The sequence below is a fragment of the Leptopilina heterotoma genome, unplaced genomic scaffold (assembly GCF_015476425.1).
Source record: "Leptopilina heterotoma isolate Lh14 unplaced genomic scaffold, ASM1547642v1 Lhet_47, whole genome shotgun sequence".
In the NCBI taxonomy this organism is placed as follows: Eukaryota; Metazoa; Arthropoda; class Insecta; order Hymenoptera; family Figitidae; genus Leptopilina; species Leptopilina heterotoma.
Window position 1 is genome coordinate 2,536,342 of NW_025111098.1, and position 22,296 is coordinate 2,558,637.

The window sequence follows — 22,296 nt, forward strand, 5'->3', positions numbered from 1 at the left end:
CAATATTGGAGCAAAAGTAAAATTTTAGTGTATCAAGCTGATTATAAAGTTTATCCAACGAATTTTATTTTCTATTTATTTGTACACAAGATATTTCTCGGACCAAAATTAAAAATTACGGACCAATTATCTGGGCCCTTTTTGTGATAGTTGAAGTAACAAAAATTAAAATTTCTTTCTATGGAAATGAAGGTAAAACAAACAGCAGAATATTATTTTATAAATATAACATTATATTTTTGAGTTTCAATTATAAAAATTGGAAGTCTTGTGTCTCCTTAGATTAAAAAACTAATTTTCTTTCAACTTTATTCCTTTCCGAAGTAAATCCGACTTTGCATCTTCCGTTTGCTGTAAAAAATAAGAATAACGAGTGAAATCAAGTTTCATTGTTTGGTTAAGCGATATTTAAGCTACTTAATTATGAATTTTGAGGGATTCTATTTCTATAATAATAAATTCAGCTTGAAATGAATATAACTTACCTTTTTGAGCTCGAGAGAAGCAGCTTCACAATTATTAAACGTAAATACCCTGTAAAGCACTATCGAAGCTGCACAACTTGCAAAAAAGCCTAAATATAAAATACAAATTAAAATTTTCGAGTTAATTGCTGAAATATTTAAGCCAACATGTGAAACAATCTTTTCTGAATTTATTAGTAAGAGCGCCATCGAAATGAAGATCCCACATGTTCGTACAATCCAGTGCATAAGATTAGACATCTGAAACAAAAGAAGTTGATTCCTACTTATGATATTTTTTTATTTATTTATTTTTAAAAAATCTTCAAAATGGACCATAAAATATCAGGCACCTCATGGAATGGAGTTTTTGAAAATAGAACGAAAAGTTCTTCAATTTGATATCAAGCAGTGAAATCTTGGACTATTTTGCTTTTTCATCCGAATCTAAACTTCATATTGATTTATTTCTATAAGTAAATCGAAAGTAATGAGGAATGAACCTTTATTTTGTTATTATTAAATTAAAATTAATTCAAAATTTTGTTTTCAAATATCGAAAAAGGCAAAAACTTTACTTCCGTGAAACTTCTTGGGTAAAAAATATTCAACAGGTAGTTCATTGTTTTGTTTTAATTTTTCTTTTTACAGTATTATTGCAATTTGTTTTTTTCTCAAAGTAAGTATATGCGCAAATAGTTAAGAAATAATCTTTAAATTATATGAAAGTACTTTTGAAATACTTTTATTTGATTTTCGCGGTGCATCATTTTCAATTTTTGAACGCACATGTTTTCTGTTATTGAAATTATAAAAGTTTTTTGTTTAATGTATCAATGATTCCTCCGTTTAATAAAACTTGTATAATAAAATCTATTTTGGAACTAACAATTTTCATTAATTTCCAAGTTTCATTGAAAGTTAGAAAAAAATGTTGAAAATCACACATAAAACGTGAAAATATTGTTATTTTTTTACTAATGTCAAAAATCTTTTTTAAATGATTTGTTAAATGATTATTAAAATATCTCAGAGGAATTTGATAATTACACTGTAAAAAAAATTTTCTGTAGATTTACAGTTTTTGACGGAATTTTATTGAAATTTCAGAATAGTAAATTTACAGAAAATCGTAAAATTGACACATAAAAAGTATTAAGTTTATCTACAAAAGGGATTTTAAATTCGCTACATTTAAAGACGTTATTTTACAAATTTCTTTAAAAATTCATAAAAAACTGTAAACATACAGAAATTTTTTTTTACAGTGAGTTTTACTTCCAGACATATATGTTCACAACGTTCACAACGTTCACAACACGTAAAGAAAACATAACCTCTCTGAATATTTGTTTTTTGTGGTTATATGTCATGCATAATTAATTTTCCACTAAAAAAAAATACTATTTTTTTGCTAAATTCTATAGAAATAATGTACTTGTACTTAAATTAATTCAAAATATAGACATAAAAATGATAATATTTACTAAAAACTTACAATTTTATTTACTTATTTTTCCCTTGACAGTAACTACAGAATTTGCCTATGTTTACTGGAATATTTACCCAATCACCGCTCGACAACGATGGCCATTTTGACAAACTTTAGGCGGTTGGCGTACATTGAATTTAAAGCATCATTCAATAAAATATTTACAGAAAAAACTTGCTGTAAAAATTTATGAGAACTCTAGTCATTGCCAAATTTTGAAAACAAAAACTATGCCTAATAGAATAAATTCAAAATAATCGTCTCAAAAAAAGCAGTACCTGAAAAATGCAAGTTGAAGTCGTCGTTAATCTATTGTTAACGACTTCGACTTGTATTTCACTACATTTTTCCCAAAAAAATGTGAAAATATTGTAAAATGTAAATATTCTTTGTTGTCGACACTTCTGTTACTAAATAACAATGAACTGTAGAAAATAAACAAATGAATTTCAACAGAAACGAATCGAAACTATGTTTATGGAATGCTGCTCCAAAATGTGTGCACTGAGATAAAAAAAAGTTGTAAATAATGATTAAATGAAAGAACATATTCACAACGGAAAAAAATTCAACTTAAAAAAGTTGAAAGAAAAAATAGACAATTATGTTTAATTTTATTCTTAGGTATTTTAATTTTAATTTTTATTGCAGATACGTTACTTTTGATTGCTTATTTGAAAAATTCACGAAATTTCCAACAAATTTCATGTAGCATATTATTTTCGTTCCTCTGATATTGAAGGAGAAAAACGCCTTCAAAAACATTCAATAATTTGCGTGAAATAAAAAAATATTTATTCTTTCTTTTCGAAACAGAATCCAAAAAGAATTATTCTAACCAAATCTAATTATCGAAAGAAAATATTGTGGAGATTGTCGCTTCTATTCTTCTGTAACGACTCCATTGTGCAAAAAGTTGAATCATTAGCCGTTAGAGAAATGGCATTGTTAACAGAACTATTCTGTAACAGTTGTAATGTGTTTACAGAGAAACTAATGTAAATACATACGTATTTTGTGACAAAAGTTTACCTCACTTAGTTTGTTTATTTTTGATAATTGCCACCATATTGTGTGATAATTAGCATGCTTAACAAACATACTTTTCAAAAGATAATATCAGAAAAACCCTTCACGACATTCAACAAGTTAAAATGATGAGAATTTTGCAATTTTTTTCTTTCTTTTTTATTGTTAGTAAACAATTTCTACCACAAGTTGGTAATAAAAGACAAATTTTCAAATCTTCTTAAATTTATACTCAATCTTTTCAAACTATTTTATAATTTTTTATTAGTCCTCTTATAACTATCATGACTTTTCGCTTATCCTTTCGATAATAATTGTAAAAGAATAAAACAGAACGTTACATTTTTTAAAAGTTAATGCAAACTTTTTATTGTAAAAATATTTATAACTGTTAAAAATTAGTACACGAAGAAATGGATTATTCTAGGTCTATATTGATACTAGTGAGTACAATCTGATTTACACACGAGTGTCATACACAATTTTTTGCAACACTAAAGCGCCTAAACTTAAAGTTTAGATGCAGCGAAAGAACTTTATACGAAAAAGTATGAAAATTTCAAGTTTGTAGTAATCTAACTATGTATTTTCTTTAACAGTGTGCTAATATAAATAAACCCACTGCTATAAAAAGAGACACTTTACACACATTTTTCTTTGTAAAATTCAACTTTACATCAATTAGTGTTGCAAGAAATTAAATTATTATAAATTAAAATATTTTATGAACTTTTCTTTTACAGCATTTCGGTTTTATAGGTATTTTCAATTACAGCCTGCCTATTATCGTTTGGAAACCTTTATTCACAAGTTTAAAACGTTCTATTAGATTATGAGTACAAAATATGAATACTTTCGATTAAATTTTGAAGGCCGTGAAAATATCAGGAACCAAGGACGTCATCCAACCAAATATAAACCGTTATGAACTTATGAAAAACCATTGGGATTGAAACAAGTCGAAAATAAGAGCCTCGATGGCAAGAGGAAAACAAAATTTGAAACTCAAGTGTTCAAATAATAATTAGAAATAAATTACTGATAAAACACAATTAAGAGTATTTTGCGAATTTATTTACTTTAATACAAATTTGACATTCACTCACAGTGTTTACTTGATTAGAAACAGGACGTCAATTACTCACTTGCTCATATTTTATTACAAAAAAAAAAGAATCTTTCACACTCTTACGTAACATACGTGAAGTTTTCTGTTGTATGTCCATCACAATGTTAATTAATTCTGTAACTCGAACCCCTGGCACTTTTTACCGATTATGATTAACTAGCGCTTCAAGTATGGCATTAAAAATTTAGAAATTATTATTGTGATAATACATGTTTCAGCACATCAATTTTTTAAAATTGTAACCGAAAGTAGTTACTGTATTTCTCGTTAAATTTCATTTCAATGTCTTCACCAAAATATCTAAAACACTAAGTAATACACTGTTATAAAAAAATAAAATAAATGACAGGTTGTAAAATTATTGACAAAAATTATCTTCTACCATATATAAAAACCTAAAAAGTCTTAAAAGGACTTCAAAAGTTCATGAGTCTTAAGAAAACTTTTAGATGTTGTGTTCAGTTTTCTTCTTCTTCCTCCTCCTCCTCCTGTTCATCTTCTTCCTCTCCGGTACTCTCAGGTTTCTCCTCTACTTTCTTTGCCCTGCCGCGACCACGTCCCGAAGATGGAGCTGCTCCTTTCGCAGATCCTTGCTGAAATTTACATTCATTTATTTATTTATTTTTTTTTTACTATTTTTTCGATTTTACGAGATTTTTTAAATACATTTTTCAATTATTTTTAAAAATATTACATTTTTAGTAAATTACAATACAGGCTTTAACTGAATTCGCATTAACTACGCTAGTTTACAAGTCAATTCTAATTTCATTTAAATCAAAATTCAATTTACAATTATTTAAGTCTTAAAAAATTTTAACTGAAACTTGACATTGAATAAAAATAGAAAATTAAACAATGATTTTAGTAACAAAATCTTTTTTAATTAAACCCAAAATAAGTAGAATTTGTTTGAAAATTTGTGTATATTGAAAAGAAGTGACATCATCATTATTTTTGTTCTCAAATAAATAATCGATTTTTTGCGATTTTAGTTAAAAACCTGTATTTTCAGCTATTTTTGAATTGTATTTCTCCCTCAAGGTTGACTCTTTTTTCAAAATTAAACTACAATTTTTCCTAAATAATCAACTTTTTGTTAACTTTACTACAATTGGCAAAAAATTTCTAACTTTTTAAATTTTCGAGGAAATAAGTAATTTTTTAGAAAATATTTTTTTGAATCCACAAAAAAATTTTCAAATAAAAAAATTGATTTTCATAATTTTTAAAACATTTTTTTGGAAAAAAATCTGTTTTTAAACTGAAAATGCTAAAAAAAACTGTTATTCGATTTTTGTATATATGGAAATTAATTTGTTCATTTTTCTAACTAATCTCAGATCATAATTTTTATATATAAAAAATAAAAATACAAAAAAAATTAGGATAAAATTATGATCTGAAATTAGTTAGAAAAATAAACAAATGAATTTCCATATATACAAAAATTGAATAACAATGGTAATTTTTTTTAGCATTTTCAGCATAAAAACCGATTTTTTTTAAAAAATGCTTTAAAAATTATGAAAATCAATTTTTTTATTTGAAAATTTTTTTGTGGATTTATATCGTAAAGTTAATAAAAATTTAATTATTTGGACTTCTGTAGTTTAACCTGAAGAAAAGATTAACATTTTAGAATTTAAAGACTTAATTTTAGTTGAAGAATTTAATTTTGGAAAACGTGGATATACCTTCTTCTTGTGGGAACCCTTTGGTCTGCCTCGACCTCTCTTTGCAGGAGCTGATGGAGCATCATCTTCGTTATCGGATTTTGAACGGACTGTGTTATTTTTTTCGGCTGCAGGTCGGCCCCTCTTTTTTGGTTCTTTCGACACGCTCTTTTCTCCTTTTGATGGTCGACCTCTCTTCTTCTTCTGGTCCTCAACTGCTGTGGAATTATCGTCTGACATGGTGTGCTGTGTTATTTTATTACTTTCGATTAGCTGAAAACAAAATTCTACATCAAAATTCTGAATCAATTCATTTTTATATTATATTATAATTACATATTATTTATATAAAAATATAATTTATATAAAAAATATAATTTATATAAAAATATTTAATTATATATTATATATTTTAAAAAAAATTGTATACTTATACTAAAATTAATTTCAAGATACCTTTTAAATATTTAGAAAAAAAATGTCTTCCTACGGCCCTGTATGTTGACAAGTTTTTTCTCGCAAAAAAATAAAAAAAAATTTCAATAAAAAAATTAATTTATTTTGCTATAAAAAATAAGTTAAAAATAACTTTAGTGAAAAATTGAATAAAAAAATATTAATATTAGAGAGATAATTTATCTAAGCGTTTCTATCGATTTTCCAAGCAATACTTGTAAAATTATAGTGATTCCTACTATAACGACATTTATTGAATAAACATTATTGAACAAAACGAAATTTTTTACATAGGCTTAAAAAAATAATTCCGAATTTTCTACAAGTTGGAAAAATAAAAATAATTAATTGGCGTGAAAATTAATTAATTATTTTCAAGTGGGGGGCTTGACGCTCAACGCAAATACACACTTTGCAAATGACTTGTTTGAATCAAAATAATTTTCCAGGAAATAATAATGAAATAAACTTCAAGTTTAAAAATACAAAGAAATTTTTTTTGCTATTATTTGCCACTAGTTTATTATTTATATGGAGAAAACCGAACAAAAATTTATGAGAAAAATTCCGCGCCCGCCATTTTCAAAATCAAAGGGTAAATACTTGCTATCAATTTGAATTGAACAGACGCCAAGCGTCAAACACGCATTTCTAAATGCAACATTGTTTTCTTGAAAATGCCTTCAATTTTTTAAAAAATATTTCAACACTGCTGAAAAATTTTAAAGACGCGAGAAAAATTATTGCGAATTTCAGAAAAGATATCTCTAAACAAGACGCCATAATATAGAGTATGGACAATTTAGTGCCATCAGAAACAGTGCGTCGCGTCACAATCTTGGCGGAACTCGTATTTTTCGCTATTTGTGACAGTAACGAAAATGCGAAAAAATTTCTTAAAAAGGGAAAAAAAATAATCGTTGCCCGAGACGATGGAGAAGATGGGAAAAACAGTAAAAGCACGAAAAGAAGGAAAATTGCGCTTACCTCAATGTGATGTAGAGACAAAGGCGGCTAGGCGGCTACCGGTGCGCGCGTCGTGTGTCTACCGTGCAGTTTGGTGCGGTGCCGTGCAATGCGAAGCGACGCGTGCAATTCAGAAACAGACGCCTCACCACGTTTCGGTCGCTCGCCACTCGCTTTGTGCTTCTCTTCTCCTCTCTCACTTGCCCCTTGCGACTAATCGCTCCCTCCTTCTCTACTCAAACTTTCGTTCACTATGTGCGCTTGCGTCCGGCTACACTCTCCCACCCTTTCAACAATATTAAACCAATCCAAAACTATTTTATTGCCTCTATTTCGCTTCCATTATTAACAATAACCAACAATTACCCGCTCAAATATTATTCTAAATCAAACCCCCCTTTTTCATTTTTTTCATTTATTCCCCAATTACAGCTAAATTAATAACTTAAAACATTCCCGCGCGTATTTAATTTTCCTCTTCGCGCTTAAAATCTGCCCAGATTCAATCAATTCATTGATTGATTTTATTTGTCTTCTGCTATCAAGAGCATTATGCCAATTCCCGCCAAAAGATTATTATTATTTTATTTATTACTGGCTGTCTTAAAAAAATCGTTAATTTAATATTATCTATTCCGTAATATTGTAAAAAAATTTAGTTTTTTTAAAACAAACGAAAATATTGTTTGACGAGGGAAGCATAATATAGTTTTAATGCAAAATCGATAATTGCACACATTTAAGGTACAGTCATACTTCTCTCCGCGTGCATTGAGTTAGGGTTTAGTCCCATAACGATACAAAGTGGAAAATGCAGAGTAGATAATTATTGGAAACCGTAAGAGGGAAAAAAAAGAATTCTCATATTATTGACTCTCATTTTTGTGAATTTCTACATTTTCAAGTAGACGATGAGTGCAAAAGTGACAAGCGTTGTCGTGGTCCTGCCTCCACATTTTTCCCCTATATTCCTTTATAAATACTATAGGGATTTAACGGAAAAAAGTGTAGTGGGATCGCTATGACGGTTGTGTCGACCTAACCGACTGAGTTGACTTAAAGCTAAAAATTCTAAAAATTAGAATTCAATAATTTAAAAAAATATGTTTCGCAAAATTACTTGTAACCCGACTTTTATAGAATTCTAATGCAATGTGAAAATAAATTTTCTTCTTGATTAGGTACAGAATAATCGAAAACTTTAGCCGAGCTGTATTTTACCCTCCGCGTCACGCCCCTAGTGAGGGATTCCCTCCTTAGTTTCACTTTTTTTTTCTCTGATCGTTAACCAGGAAATAAGTTTATTAATTAACTAGTTAATAGCTTCTTTATGCAGCATCTGTTAATGCTGCATTAATTTTATGTATTTTGTGTTAGTGTAGCAAATGCTCAACGTTTTTGAGAATACAAACGCATTTAAATAATCGATTTTTACAAAAAATGTAAAAGTACTTTTAGAAAAAATTCTTTTGCTTTCATACATTGAAAATAGACCAAGTTGTGACTATCGTAGTTTCAAAAAGTTTGAGTCTTCTGGTTTTCATAATTATGCAGAATGCAAAAAAGGAAACCATGTATGTGAAAGGGATAGTGCTACAAGTCTATGTTACTTGCACTCATATTTTTCTCTTCTACATTGAGCATTTCAGCTTACATATAGAACTGCACCCTGCGGGCTGCGGGCAGTCGGGACAAGGGGAGCGCATGAATGAAAGAGAGAATTAAAATTTTTCTGCTCACTCACACTTATGCACCACCCTTGTTTCGTCTTCCCGATGGCATGCTTCGCGAACGAGAAGAATGAGATAGAAAAGGATATAAATATATATCTGTCCTTCTCCAACTCATACTTTGCGTTTTTGAACGACGTTCGCGCATTGTGCCTAGGCCTTCAGCAGAAATCGTAAAACCGGAAGCAGAATTTCACGAGAGTAAAAAGTGTAGTGATATCTGACTATCTCTCTTGCACTCATTATTTTCTACTTTCGGTTTTCGCTTTCTGCTTACATGGGATCGCACCTTTACAGTGAGGATAGATATATATCATTGTGTTCTTTTCTATCCCATTCATCAGGTTGAGTCCACAATAAAATAAATCGTCTCGATTTCGATGCGCAGTAAGCAAAAATGTACGGGCATCGAATCGTCTTGAAAGTCGAGACGATTTTTAGCTATTCTGCCTTTCTCTCTCTTATGACAGAGGCATAAAGATACAGTCTCATGTCAGCGTGAAACGGAAAACGTTTAACTAATAAGAATTTTCTATTAGAAAGATTTCCATTGAATCGGAAGTTATTATTCCGAAAATGGAAAATGTAGAGTGAGACAAACTTATGCCTCTGTCATAGCATAGGAGAGAGAAAGACAAGAATGGTTTTTCCAAAAGTTGTGTGACCGTACCATTACTATTTCTGCTTACCGTGACTGCACCCTTTGTCGGTTCTTGCAGTTCCCTTCAAGTGTGGAATGAGCATTAGTAAAATAGTCATATTAAAAAGCACATTGTAGAATCACCTTTTGATAAGTTTGTTTTGTTGACTGTATTTTAATCTCTTTCTGTAATACAACAAATTTTTGTTATAAAAAAAAGAGTTTGGGTTTATTTTGAAAACACTATTTGTTAACAATGACTGAAACAAAGGTTGGTATTTAATGTTTATAAATTATCTAAAATTGTCATAACAGAAATGTTGCAACTTTAAAAAAAAATTTTTTAAATAAACTCCTATACCTCTTTTTATCAAAGATAAATAACATGAATTACTTTATCAGAAAAATGACAAAGTCAATCTTTTTTAATTATTTAATTTTACCTTATGAAATATAACTCCACTTTTGTTAAATTCATATTGTCCGAAAAGACACCATAACCTTTTTTAAGTGATGTCACATAGTGTGATGACATGTAATTCATCCTTGATTTTCGAGAAATGTTAAAGTCCGACTATGAATAAAAGTTCATACTTTACGACAAGAAATAATTTTTATGTTAAATTTTCTTTCGAAAATATTACTCACTGTAAAAGGAATGATTTTGTGTTGAGTTTCGAATAAGATAATTTTATCCGATGAAAATAAACAGAACCTTTCTTTATTTTGAATAAATTTATAATTCTATCCGTCAACTCTCATAATTAGATTTTCATAAAATGAGCAAATATGTTTATTTTACACGAGTAAAAACTATTCATAACATGTTAAACAATTTTGTTTCTGAAAAATTTGACACGTCTAAAGAAAGTTAAAATCAAAGCCGTAGATCTTCATTTTATATACTTTTTACACCAATTTCAAAAGAATTGAAGGTGATGGCGTTAAATTATAAAATAACTTAAAAGACCCCGCACAAAATGCACTACTTTTCGCCTACCGTTAATTTTTTCTACATTTTCAGAAATAATAGTTAAATGTGTTCAGATTAAAGATATAATTTATTTAATCTCAAAATCCTAATAGTTTTTCGAAAATTAGGGTTTAGAAATACTCCTTTTTCAAAAAAATTAGTGACTTATTAATGAAAAAGGGGTAATTATCTACATATTAATTTTCTTTCCCTGTATACTTCTTTTTGATTGAAATAATTTAATTATTTTTAAGTACTTCGGTCTTAAACTTGTCATCAATTACAATTTAAACAAATAATAAATCAGATAAATTATAATTCGTCTATGAAAAAAATTCTTGCAAACTCTAATTCGAAGTGACAAATATTCGAGTAAATTATAATTCGAAATGAATCTTTTGTGTTAATAAGATAGTTTGTAAGAAACATTTCTGTTATTCCTTATTGAGATGTAAGTAATTTTAACTTTATTAATTTTTTTCAGGAAGTTCCGGAAGCACAGATTTTTAAAACTGTGCTTACATATTGTCTATTTATTATTGCATTACCAATAATAAGTTTCTTTACGAGCAAGACATTAATATTCAATAGTATGTATGATTTAAAGGAATTATTATCTTTATTAACTACAATATAGTTTCTATACATGCATCCAATGAATTTTAACGAGTTTCTTTTTTAAAGTTCTTATTGTATTAATTTAAACCATTAGTTGAGTCTAAATTACCAGAAAGTAGTGAGAAATTTTTATCAAACAGGGAATTTTATTAAAAATTGTATCAATAACGAATTTTCAATTTAAAAAATTTTTTACATAACCAAGAAAAGTTTCAATCTCTCGAAATAAGAAAATGTGGATTTATCAAAACTTGATCCTCAAATATACATTTACTGCTGTGGAGGTAGAAATGAAAAAAATTAAATAGAATTGTTTCTTCTTTTACAGGTCTCTTGGGGGTAAATAGTATATCAAGTAATGTGTATGCTGCAGGTGTTGCTATAATTGTTTTGCATGTGGCTCTAGGTGCATTTATTTACAGAACATATTTCGACTCGCAAACAAAGAGTCCAGCGAAAACGGATTAAATGGAATTTACTTTCTTAATACATGTATTATATAATATAAAAATGTGACATTATTTTATAGTATATATTTTCAAGTATTTGGAAATATTTTATCCTATTAAGAATGTAGGAATTTAATTAAATATGCTTGAAAATATATCAAACAAAAAATTTTATATAAATTATACTTATAAATTATTGTATTATATAACTTTAGACTAATAATATTTTTTAAATAAAATATTATCTTTTATCCACTGCTTTTTATTACCTGAGATGTCTTTTCTTCATAAAACTTTAGCTGGTGAACAGTTTAATCCTAGAGGGAGAAAGTAGTGTGCGTACGCACTTCAAGTGAGGAAGATCTCAGTACTTACATAAAGTAAGTACTAAGTTAACTTGTTGTTAATTTGGAATTTGTTAATAACAATTGTTCATAAAGTTATTAAATAATTGTTGTGAATAATTTTCATTTCAATGATTCATTAAGAGAACAGTATAAAAAAAACAATTTGTTTATAAAAATTGTAGAAAATAGTGTTAAATTAGTCATAGTGATAAAATTTTATCATAGATGTCAGTTTTATTCTAATTTTAGGCATTTGTGATAAGAAAATGTGTTTGCAATTTGTTTTTCTGCGGCTATTAAAAATTTTAGATATTTTGGGCGCCATTTTGAATTTTGAAAAAATAAAAATTTCTCATAATGACTATAAATGAAAGGTCATACATTTTGGACGCGATTTTTGTCTTCCCGAATTTTTCCTGAAGCGATTTCCAATCAAAAATAAAGTTTCAATGAAACAAAAACCAAAAAATTTTGTGATTTTTTTGTTTAAACAATCATAACTTTTAATCCTTGAGTCAAATGTTAAATTTTCTTGCAGATTCTGAAAGAAGATGACAAAATACATAAGTAACAAGTAGTACAAATGAGAAGGCAAAAAACGGATATTTCGTACGAAATGGGTTAAGGTTTTCAAGATTAACTGAAAAAGATTAGAACCAGGAGACATAAATTAGTATAGTAACTGCATTAACAACAAGTTTGTTTAAAATATAATCACAAACAGTTTAATTCATCAAGGTAACATTTTTCAAAAGAATTGAAAGTGTAATATTCTTAAAAATGATACAACAGTAAATTCTTTTTCTTTAAATATAATCACAAATTTTTTAATCCTCCATGGTAACATTTTTGAAAAGATAAGACATAGATTCTTTATTGTGTATTCGGCGAATCGCCTCTGCTAATAGGATACTAATGTCAACAGTTTTTATTTTCTGACATTGCATCTTTTGTAGTTCGTGAGGAATTGTATTGGTTACGACAACCTGAAACAAATTTTATTAATTATATTTGAAAATTCTTCAAAATTTTGACTATTTTTAATCATTTAAATAACAATTGTTCAATTTAAAAAAATTAATTATGAAGATTTTACAAACCTCATCGATTGGTGATTCTTCAATAAGCCTAGGAGCATCAGAACTAAGTAAACCGTGAGTGGCTAAAATATAAATTTTATAAGCTCCACTTTCTTTAAGTAATTCCGCAGCAGTAACAAAGGATTGTACATCGTCTACCATATCTTCCTGAAATGTTTTGTTCATTTACATATCAAATTAAATCTACACCTCTCAATTTCGATAAAATTCTTAAAGGAACTGATTTGATTAATTTCTTAATTTGTATAATAGAATAAAGAAATTAACAATCGTACCGGTTTAATTTATTTTTGGATATAATATTAATATGTGGACGTCTGCATGAAAAGGGCCCATTTCGCCTAATTCCCGTATTTTCAAAATCGGATCCCTTGAATTTTCAAAACAGAGGAGGAAAGAAATGTTAAACCTATTAATTTTGCATCTAAAAGGTGTCCTGGACTAAAAAAAAATTCTCATATTGAATAACTTCAGATAATAATAATAACAATAACAAAGATATTGTTGTTACGATCTTTGATATCGTTTTTCACGAAATGAGGTTTTTAGCATTCTGAACCTTGAAACTTTGTAACTCATCGAAATTTTTACCTGAAGGGTTATAAGGCCTCTCAAAATTTTCCAAATTTTGCAAGATACTTGCCTAAATAGACAAGTCCAATATTGCCAATATGGGCCCTTTTCATGCGGACGTCCACATGTATTATCTTTAACATTCACAACACACAATAAGCATAATACTAATTATTTTTTGCATTTAGGTTGTGATTCCAAGATTAAGTCAAACACAGAATTTGTTTACAAGAAAAATACCCTTGACAATTGAGGATCCAGATCGCTTGCGCTTAGTCGCAAGGGATAATACCAGTCAGGTAGCAGTGACCATACCCTTCGGAAAAGGGATTTGACTTTTTACTTACCACCATAATTGCGATCTTTCCACTAACATCTCCAACGACATTTATGGGGGGTTTCTCCTTAGCAGGGTGTATTGGAACCCCAACGCCAACTTCCATTGTTCTCAAGGATAATGATGCAGGTGGAGAGCCACGGCCATCATTCATGTCTGTGTCTGCTTCCCTCTGCTCTCCATGTATAACAGCAATTCCAAGTCTTAGGCGCTCTGCATAACTGGTCGCCTTTTTCGCACTGCCTGGATTTCTGGCTACGATAACCGAGTCACGATAGTTTGGTATCTGAAATCAATAGTTATTTCACGAAATGTTGAATTTGAAATCACTTGGAGTCTTTAGGGAGCATTTGCATTATAAAATACAACTAACCGACTCTTGAATGTACTGTAACAGAAAAGGACTGGCTCTCAAGTTATCGACTGGGCAATCAAAGAATCCTTGAATTTCCTTTTGATGTAGGTCCATTGTTATTATGTGAGTCAATCCACTTTTGCACATCATTTTCGCTAGCAATTTCGAAACGATACATCCGCGTTTGCGCATTTTGCATTGCTTCGAATACGGCAAGTAAGGAATTACACCGACAATGTTCTTAGCAGATGATGTTTTGCATGCGTAAGCCATGATAAGTAGCTCCATAATATTGTTGTTGACGTCTTTCGAACCAGTTTGTATAATATAAATATCCTTGCCTCTGACAGAGTCGCCGATTTCAACCATCGTCTCTCGATTGGTTTTATAATACACTGCGCATCCTCCAGTTTTCACACCTAAACGACTTAGAGAGGAAAAATCGAAATTCAATAAATACAGATATTTCACTTAGATTAAATTAGAGAATAGATAAATTCATAATCTAAAAACTTTGAAAATTAAGAAAGCTATTTGTAAAGTGTGTGCAAACTTTAACTAAAAAGAGAAATTTATGTAATCTAGCTCATTAGGGTAAAACTTACTCAGCAATTAAATTAGCCAACTCGGGATAAGAGTTGCCTGTGATTATAACTACATCCGCTGCTATTGGTCTATCCATGTTTGAAGATCCTTTTTCCAAAAACCTGTCGAAAATAGGCATAATGACACATCAATTACCAATTTTTAACCGTTAGAGTATATTTTTAGAAATTAAATTAATAAATTGAAACAATGCCATTGGTCATTTGAAAATGTGTTAATTAATTAATCTTTTCGTGCTTCTGATAAAAAAATATAACTTAAAAAATTTGTGCACTTAAAAAATTTCACATAATTCTTATAAATTTGAACCAATTAACAATTAATTTAGCTTGTTTTAATCACGAACGTTACTAATAATTGTAAAAAAAGAAAAAAAATTACATAGTGGGATTATAATTATTATAAACAATAGGTAAAATGTTTATAAGAAAATAGCGAAATCTAATTTTTCAAAATTATTCCTCAAATTTGTTTAAAACTTATTACTCAGGAGTTTTCACGGTCACTGACTACATATCTAAAATTAGATTTTTCAGAATTTTGAAAGTTTAAAATGTCGGATTCAATATGGCGGACATTTTTTTAAAGTTGCTCAAATTTGCATAAAACTTGTTACTCTGGGATTTTCGGGGTCGCTGATTACGAATCTGAAGTCAGATTTAAAAAATTCAAAATGGTGACCCCGATAACTCCCGAATAGCAAGTTTCAAGCGAATTTGAGCAGATTTGGCAAAAATGTCCACCAAAACCCCTGAGTAACAAATTTTAACAAAATCCAATCACTGGGTTTTCCGGGGGTCACGAAAGGGTTAATTTATATCCAATATAATTATATGGTAGGTCAATAATTTTTCTAATAAACATTTTTCAATACATATTTAAAAAAAAAGTTTATAATAAAATCATTGTGGGTCATTTTACCCACGTAAAAAATACGTATTTGTTCGAAACAAATGAACTAATTTTAAAGTCTTTTTTAAATTTATTTAGTAAACTTTCCAGATACTAATCAAATAGTTTAACAGTAATATTGACTTATATAAATATAGATATACGTCAAAACAGAAGAAATTTAGTATGTTTTTTGCATTTTGGATTAAATGTTTATAAAAACAGATTATTGTATTTGAAATCGAATTTTTTCAAAAATCATAATTTAAACTGCATATTATTTTAGATTGGGAGAAAGCATACAACATTTCTCTAAGACATTTTTTTGATTAGAAGTCAAATTTCGGAGTTATAAGCTCTTAAATGGTGAAAAAAAACACAAAAATTCCAAACTAAATTTTTTAAAATAAAAAAATATTTTCACTTTATAATGTAAAAATTACTGTAAAATCCAAGAAATTTGTGATGAATAGTATTTTGATAAAATGTATATTCAGTTAACAATAAAATATAATTCTAACTCGGAATACATGAATCTAAAGCCAAATGGTTGTTTGTGCAATATGATCAAATATGATTCATATTTAGTGTACAAAAAAATATGTTAATTTTAAGTAGCGTCTAGTATCTTTACGTATAAAAAGATATCTAGTTTACCTATGAATTATGATTAATTAAACACCTGATAAGAATGTCAGTGGATCGTTTAATATTGTAAAGTAAGCGCAATATTTTAATCAAATTAAATATGCTTCGACAATTACAAAAATGTACATTACAAACTAAACAAAAATAACTACAAAAATAACTAAATAAAAAATGCTACATCTTAGAATGCTTGACAATTTTCAAATTTTAAAGATTTATTAGTTATGTAATGAGAAAATTAGAAACTGGTATTAGAATTATTTATAATTCGAAACTTTTATATTATAACTTCAGGTAAACAGAACAAACAATTAGAAATTTTGAATATTTATTTTTTTATCATTATCTTTGCATTATTAGATAGTCAACCGTAATTCTTTTTTAATAAGGTAGTAGAATCATTGCACAAAGCATCGAATGTTTCTTGAAAGTTGAAATTGACATGATTGCAGCCTTTAAAATCTAGTTGCGAAGCTCATAAAGCTTTACGTAATTCTTTAAACGTCCAACGTTATTTAAAGTTTGACACTAAAATTAACTGAACATTAGATATTTAAAAAGATACTTCAAGTTTTATGAGCTTCGCAATTAAAAATTCCGTAGCTTACAGGCAAATTAATTTCAACTTTCAGGAAGCCTTCGATGCTGTGTCGGATTTGTAAAACTCTGTAATAAAACCAGAATTCTTATCAGAACTCATAAAAGCATAAATTTTGAAAATTTTAAATTGCAGTCTTTTTTTCGGATTAAATTGGAGAAAAGTATTTTAAGAAAATACAAGGACTATTTGTAAAATTCTTTTTAAAAATGTCGTTGAAAACTCTAAACTATTTTGTAGAGAATTATGAAAATAAAAGTAAAATGGTTTTAAAAGTATGAAATATGACAATTGTAAAATGAAAATTTATTATTTTGCAAAACATAACCCAAGTGAAACTATTCATAAAAAAACAGTGACAATTTTTTCAAGTTTACATAACTTGAAAAAAGTAATAAAAAAAGTTTTCTTTTCCAATATAAAACATAAGGTTACCATAGCAAATTAGAGTCAATAAACACTAATTGTTGTTTCGATAAAAAGGATTGATCGACAAAACATGACGTCTTTCATTCATTATGCAGACAAGAGGACAGATGATAATACACTGCTATGTAAACCTAACATTTTAGACTAATAATCAACTAGTAAGAAATTTAGTTCTTGTTTCAATGAATTTTACATTCAAAATAGTCACTTGGTAATGCTTCCAAATATACAGTTCTCAAAATTAAATAAATTAAATTAATGTAAATAATCTATACATACTTATAAGTATTGCAAGAATATTGATTTTTAAAAAATGTCGTCGTTTAGGTAATTTTCAAAACACTCTTAAAAGAAGAAATTTTTGCATAATTTGTATAATTGAACGCTTTTTTACAAAGGTGCCGCAATTTATTGACATGTAGTCCGCGAGCTTGTTGACATTTTCACAAACCGAATCACAATGTAGTGGACGTTCACACATTCATGGTCCGTTTCGATTTGAATTTTGTATACATGCTGCGTTGTATATAACTATAAACTCTCATTTCCTTGTTTTACCCACAGAAACGTATGCAGAAGACAAGGACAATTTATATTATTACAAAGTTATTGTAGAATGAATACGGATACGGGAACGATATCTGTCTGCGGGGCGACGGAGCAATGGAGACGCATGAGTGTAAGTGAGAAGAAAAATTTTAATCGAATTCTCTTTCTCGCTCAAACTCATGCGTAGACACACAACAAGATCGAATTGAAAAAAGTTGAACTCGAAAAGCATCTAAATAATAAATAAGCGCATAAAGAATCCTTTCTAAAAAAACAGCATAAAAAGGTCGATCTCGAAAAGTATTGAAATAAGAAATAAGCATAAAGAATAAAAAAGTATATACACTGAAAAAAAAGTGCTGTTGAATCAAATATCTCCATGCTATTGAATTCCCCGTCATTGATTCAATGACACATTTATTAATCGAAAAGTATATTGCTTAAAATGAAAAAATGAAACTGTTTAAATTAAAAGTACGGTACTGTAGAATTAATGATATTGTGCAAATTGTTTCTATAGTTCATCTATATATAGCAACAGAATTATTTTTTTGCTTCTTTGACATTATTCATTTGAAGCATCTAATAGATAAATTTGAAGAAAATGCGTGTAAATTTAAATCAAATGAAAAATTGTTTGCTCTAAAGAAGCGCGCTCTGAAAACGAAAGCATATGCTTTCGTTTCAATGAGTGGTGCTATTGCGGACTGCCTATAGCATATGCTATAAAAATAAGAACACTATGTTTTGAGACATTGACAGGTACTAAATTTATTGAAATACTTACCCACATATATTTATATGTTTATTAAGCCTGTCGTTTTTGAGATTCCAATATAAAAAAGTATTATTTAAATTCTTTTAATTAATTAATGACTAGTTAAATATAAATTCCCTATATAAATTCCCTTATATACGCGAAAAATCTCGAGCACGGTATTTAACCACAAAGTAAGTGCCCAACGTTGAGAAGCGGATGTATTACATTGCAGCGCGGCGGTTCTCTCTATCACGGAAGTTAAGAGTCGTTGGTCGCGGTTACTAAATGGATGGGTGACCGCTTGGGAATAGCCGCATTTTTCTGACTAAAAAAGATAAGTGTGTTTGAATGTGTATGTGTGTGTGTGTTTAGCCGTTGGAAAAAATGAAAATAATAATAAAGATGTATATGTTAGTGTGAAAAATTGAAAAAAAGATGTGTATAAAAAGTGTTGTGTTAAAGGTGTGAGAATTAATTATAGTATATAAAAAACATGTGAACAAAAATTCCCTTTTTTCAATTTATCGTTGGTATATATTTAACCACATAAAAGAATTGAATTAACAGTATGGTGTTATTCAATCGATAGCAACAACTAAAAAAATTAAGAGTACAAATTTTTGAATCATAAAAATGATGCTTTTAAATTTAAAAGTTATAGTCATTGACTCAAAAGCATATACTGTTAAATTAAAAAATTTTGTTTATTGATTCAAAAGGATTCACCTTCGAATTAACATAGTATGCTGTCAATTTGAGAAATATGCTTTTGTTTCAAAGAAAGTGATACTATCGAATCATTAGAATCGGTGCTTTCAAAACAACAGCATATACGTTAGGCAGCCCGTTATGACACTATTCAATGAATCAAACCCATATGTCATTGATTCAACAGCATTTTTTTCTCCGTGTACTTATGCGTCTGTCATGGAGCGTTTACACCTTCTATAAAAATTGTCCAGAAAGGAAAATTTGCATTGGAGTAAGAGAATCAGATACACAGTCTGTCTCTCTTACTCCAATGAAAAATTGTCCGTTCGGGAAATTTTTACCGAAGGTGTAAATGCTCCCTCATAGACTCATAGGAGAGAGAAAGACAAGAATGGTTTTTCCAAAAGTCGTGTGACCGTAGCCTTAAGGCGCTTGCACACTTCCAAATTTTTAGACGAGCAGCGAATTTTCACGACCTTGAAATGCACATTACTAAATATGATTGGCTCTGACAAAAGTACATTTTCACGCAGCTTTTTGTAGAGCTAATCATATTTAGTAATGTGAGTTTCAAGGCCATGAAAATTCGCTGCTCGCCCAAAATTTTGGAAGTGTGCAAGCGCCTTTAGAGTGCGGTCCAATGTCAGCATGAAAACGGGAAACGGAAAACGTTTAGTCAACAACAACTTCCGATTCAATTTAACTAATTTTTTTTAATTAGAAAATATGTTAATATAATGTAACAATAATATAAATAAATTGATTTATAATTACTACTATTTTATTTTTTATAATAGAAAAAAAATTTCGAATGGAAAAAGGATTTGAAAAAATAAAAAAACAGGAATTACAAAAATAATAATTGAAAAATTAAAAATATAAATTACAATTGAATAATGTCAAAATCGTCTTCACAACAAGCTGTAAAGATATTTCTCCAACACTTGCTCTGAAAGGAGTACTTTTCTTGGTAGAAAAGTGTGGCGAAAGTAGAACTTTTCTCAACTGCTCTGAAGAGCGTGGCGAAAGTAAAATTTGGCGTGGCGAAAGTAAATTCAGCGTGGCGAAAGTAATTTTTAGCGTGGCGAAAGTAAATTTGGCGTGGCGAAAGTAAATCATGAATTTATTCTTTTTTCTTGTTCTTTGACCGAGATTTATTTTGTATCTAACTTCTTCCCCACTCAAAACATTCGTCTTTTATTATATTAAACATAAGAACATTTTAAATTAAAATTATACGAAACTCACGAAGAAACCTTTCCTCGCAAGGCGTTGGAGAAAACGTAGTGCACAACTCGTGGTGAAAGAATGATTTTTCTCGAGTGATTGCTGCTCTCGCTACGCTCGAGCCGCAAACTTCACTCTCGAAAAATCACACTTTCGCCACTAGTTGTACAATGTACTATTCTGCAATTGCTTGAAAAACAAGGCACAGTCCGTGTTGAAGTGAAAGTGGAAAACGAAAAACATTTGCCAATAGGAATTTCCGATTCCATGGAAATAATTTTAATAGAGAATTCTTATTGGCTAAACATTTCCAGTTTTAAACTGCTTAAGGGTGCAGTCCAATATAAGCGTAAAACGAACCGAAAGCTTTACGAGACGCATGATTTTCCCCTAAACGCCAAGTGGTCGAATGTTCAAATGGTCGAATACCAAGTAGTCGAATCGTTAACTGGTCGAATGCTAGAAACATCGAATAGTCAAAACGTCGAATGTTCAAAACATCGACTCATCAATTGATCGAATGTTCAAAACGTCGAATCGTCAAATGGTCGAATGCTAAAAACATCGAATTCTCAAATGGTCGAATGTTCAAAACGTCGAATCGTCATTTGGTCGAATGCTAAAAACGTCGAATCTTCAAATGGTCGAATGCTAAAAACATCGAATCGTCAAATGGTCGAATGCTCAAAAGGTCGAATGCTCAAATGGTCGAATGCTAAAAACGTCGAATCGTCAAATGGTCGAATGCTCAAAACGTCGAATTTTTGATGATTCGACGTTTTGAGCATTCGACCATTTGAGAATTCGACGTTTTGAGCATTCGACCATTTGAGGATTCGACGTTTTGAGCATTCGACCATTTGAGAATTCGACGTTTTGAACATTCGACCATTTGAGAATTCGACGCTTTTAGCATTCGACTATTTGACGATTCGACCTTTTGAGTATTCGACCATTTGACGATTCGACCTTTTGAACATTCGACTATTTGACGATTCGACGTTTTTAGCATTCGACTAAATGACGATTCGACGTTTTGAACATTCGACCATTTGAGAATTCGATGTTTTTAGCATTCGACCATTTGACGATTCGACCTTTTGAGCATTCGACCATTTGACGATTCGATGTTTTTAGCATTCGACCATTTGAGAATTCGACGTTTTGATCATTCGACAAATTGACGATTCGATATTTTGAACATTCGACGTTTTTAGCATTCGATGTTTTTAGCATTCGACCAGTTAACGATTCGACTACTTGGTATTCGACCATTTGAACATTCGACCATTTGTCGTTTAGGGGAAAATCATGCGTCTCAGCTTTACGCTTACATATAGGCACTGCATAAAGGTATGAAATCACCTTAAAAGTATGTGCTCAACGCAAAACATACAGAAACACCATAAGATAGAAAAGGATACAAATACATCCGTCTCTTCTCTTTTCCTGCCTCACGTTCCGAAGTCGAGTTTCTCCTTTCTCCTTTCTCGAACCTATTCTGCGTTGGCCTTAAAACCATAGTCATGGGTGGAACGCATTC

The 22,296-nt window shown here is 29.5% G+C and overlaps 4 protein-coding genes across 4 annotated transcripts; 1 reads left to right on the forward strand and 3 right to left on the reverse strand.

Annotated features, from left to right (window-relative positions):
• Positions 1-212: 212 nt before the first annotated feature.
• Positions 213-1,749, reverse strand: LOC122507394. The gene is made up of 3 exons (XM_043620076.1): positions 1,731-1,749; positions 486-725; positions 213-351 (listed from the first exon to the last, which is right to left on the reverse strand). The coding sequence occupies exons 2-3, from the start codon at positions 723-725 to the stop codon at positions 292-294; spliced, it is 300 nt and encodes a 99-aa protein (XP_043476011.1). The 5' UTR covers positions 1,731-1,749; the 3' UTR covers positions 213-291.
• Positions 1,750-4,037: 2,288 nt separating this feature from the next.
• Positions 4,038-7,391, reverse strand: LOC122507440 (cilia- and flagella-associated protein 251-like). Its single transcript, XM_043620146.1, has 3 exons — positions 7,234-7,391; positions 5,812-6,063; positions 4,038-4,707 (listed from the first exon to the last, which is right to left on the reverse strand). Exons 2-3 carry the CDS (start codon positions 6,028-6,030, stop codon positions 4,573-4,575), a joined length of 354 nt encoding a protein of 117 aa, XP_043476081.1. The 5' UTR covers positions 6,031-6,063; positions 7,234-7,391; the 3' UTR covers positions 4,038-4,572.
• A 2,305-nt stretch (positions 7,392-9,696) lies between these two features.
• LOC122507411 (vacuolar ATPase assembly integral membrane protein VMA21 homolog) lies at positions 9,697-11,771 on the forward strand. The gene is made up of 3 exons (XM_043620106.1): positions 9,697-9,853; positions 11,040-11,145; positions 11,502-11,771. Exons 1-3 carry the CDS (start codon positions 9,839-9,841, stop codon positions 11,639-11,641), a joined length of 261 nt encoding a protein of 86 aa, XP_043476041.1. The 5' UTR covers positions 9,697-9,838; the 3' UTR covers positions 11,642-11,771.
• A 900-nt stretch (positions 11,772-12,671) lies between these two features.
• On the reverse strand, positions 12,672-18,015 carry LOC122507461 (phosphoribosyl pyrophosphate synthase-associated protein 2). Its single transcript, XM_043620181.1, has 6 exons — positions 17,786-18,015; positions 14,940-15,041; positions 14,353-14,761; positions 13,990-14,265; positions 13,070-13,216; positions 12,672-12,955 (listed from the first exon to the last, which is right to left on the reverse strand). Exons 2-6 carry the CDS (start codon positions 15,014-15,016, stop codon positions 12,797-12,799), a joined length of 1,068 nt encoding a protein of 355 aa, XP_043476116.1. The 5' UTR covers positions 15,017-15,041; positions 17,786-18,015; the 3' UTR covers positions 12,672-12,796.
• Positions 18,016-22,296: the final 4,281 nt, after the last annotated feature.

Bases quoted from the DNA above. Each gene is read 5' to 3' on its own strand.
- LOC122507394 (XM_043620076.1), bottom strand. From the start codon at position 725: ATGTCTAATCTTATGCACTGGATTGTACGAACATGTGGGATCTTCATT. The intron at 352-485 runs GTAAGTTATATT...TATTTTTTACAG, and splicing joins CTTCTCTCGAGCTCAAAAAG to CAAACGGAAGATGCAAAGTC.
- LOC122507440 (XM_043620146.1), bottom strand. From the start codon at position 6,030: ATGTCAGACGATAATTCCACAGCAGTTGAGGACCAGAAGAAGAAGAGA. The intron at 4,708-5,811 runs GTATATCCACGT...TGTAAATTTCAG, and splicing joins AGGGTTCCCACAAGAAGAAG to CAAGGATCTGCGAAAGGAGC.
- LOC122507461 (XM_043620181.1), bottom strand. From the start codon at position 15,016: ATGGATAGACCAATAGCAGCGGATGTAGTTATAATCACAGGCAACTCT. The intron at 13,217-13,989 runs GTAAGTAAAAAG...AAAACATTTCAG, and splicing joins GAAAGATCGCAATTATGGTG to GAAGATATGGTAGACGATGT. The intron at 12,956-13,069 runs GTTTGTAAAATC...AATTTGTTTCAG, and splicing joins AAGAATCACCAATCGATGAG to GTTGTCGTAACCAATACAAT.
- LOC122507411 (XM_043620106.1), top strand. The intron at 11,146-11,501 runs GTATGTATGATT...CTTCTTTTACAG, and splicing joins CAAGACATTAATATTCAATA to GTCTCTTGGGGGTAAATAGT.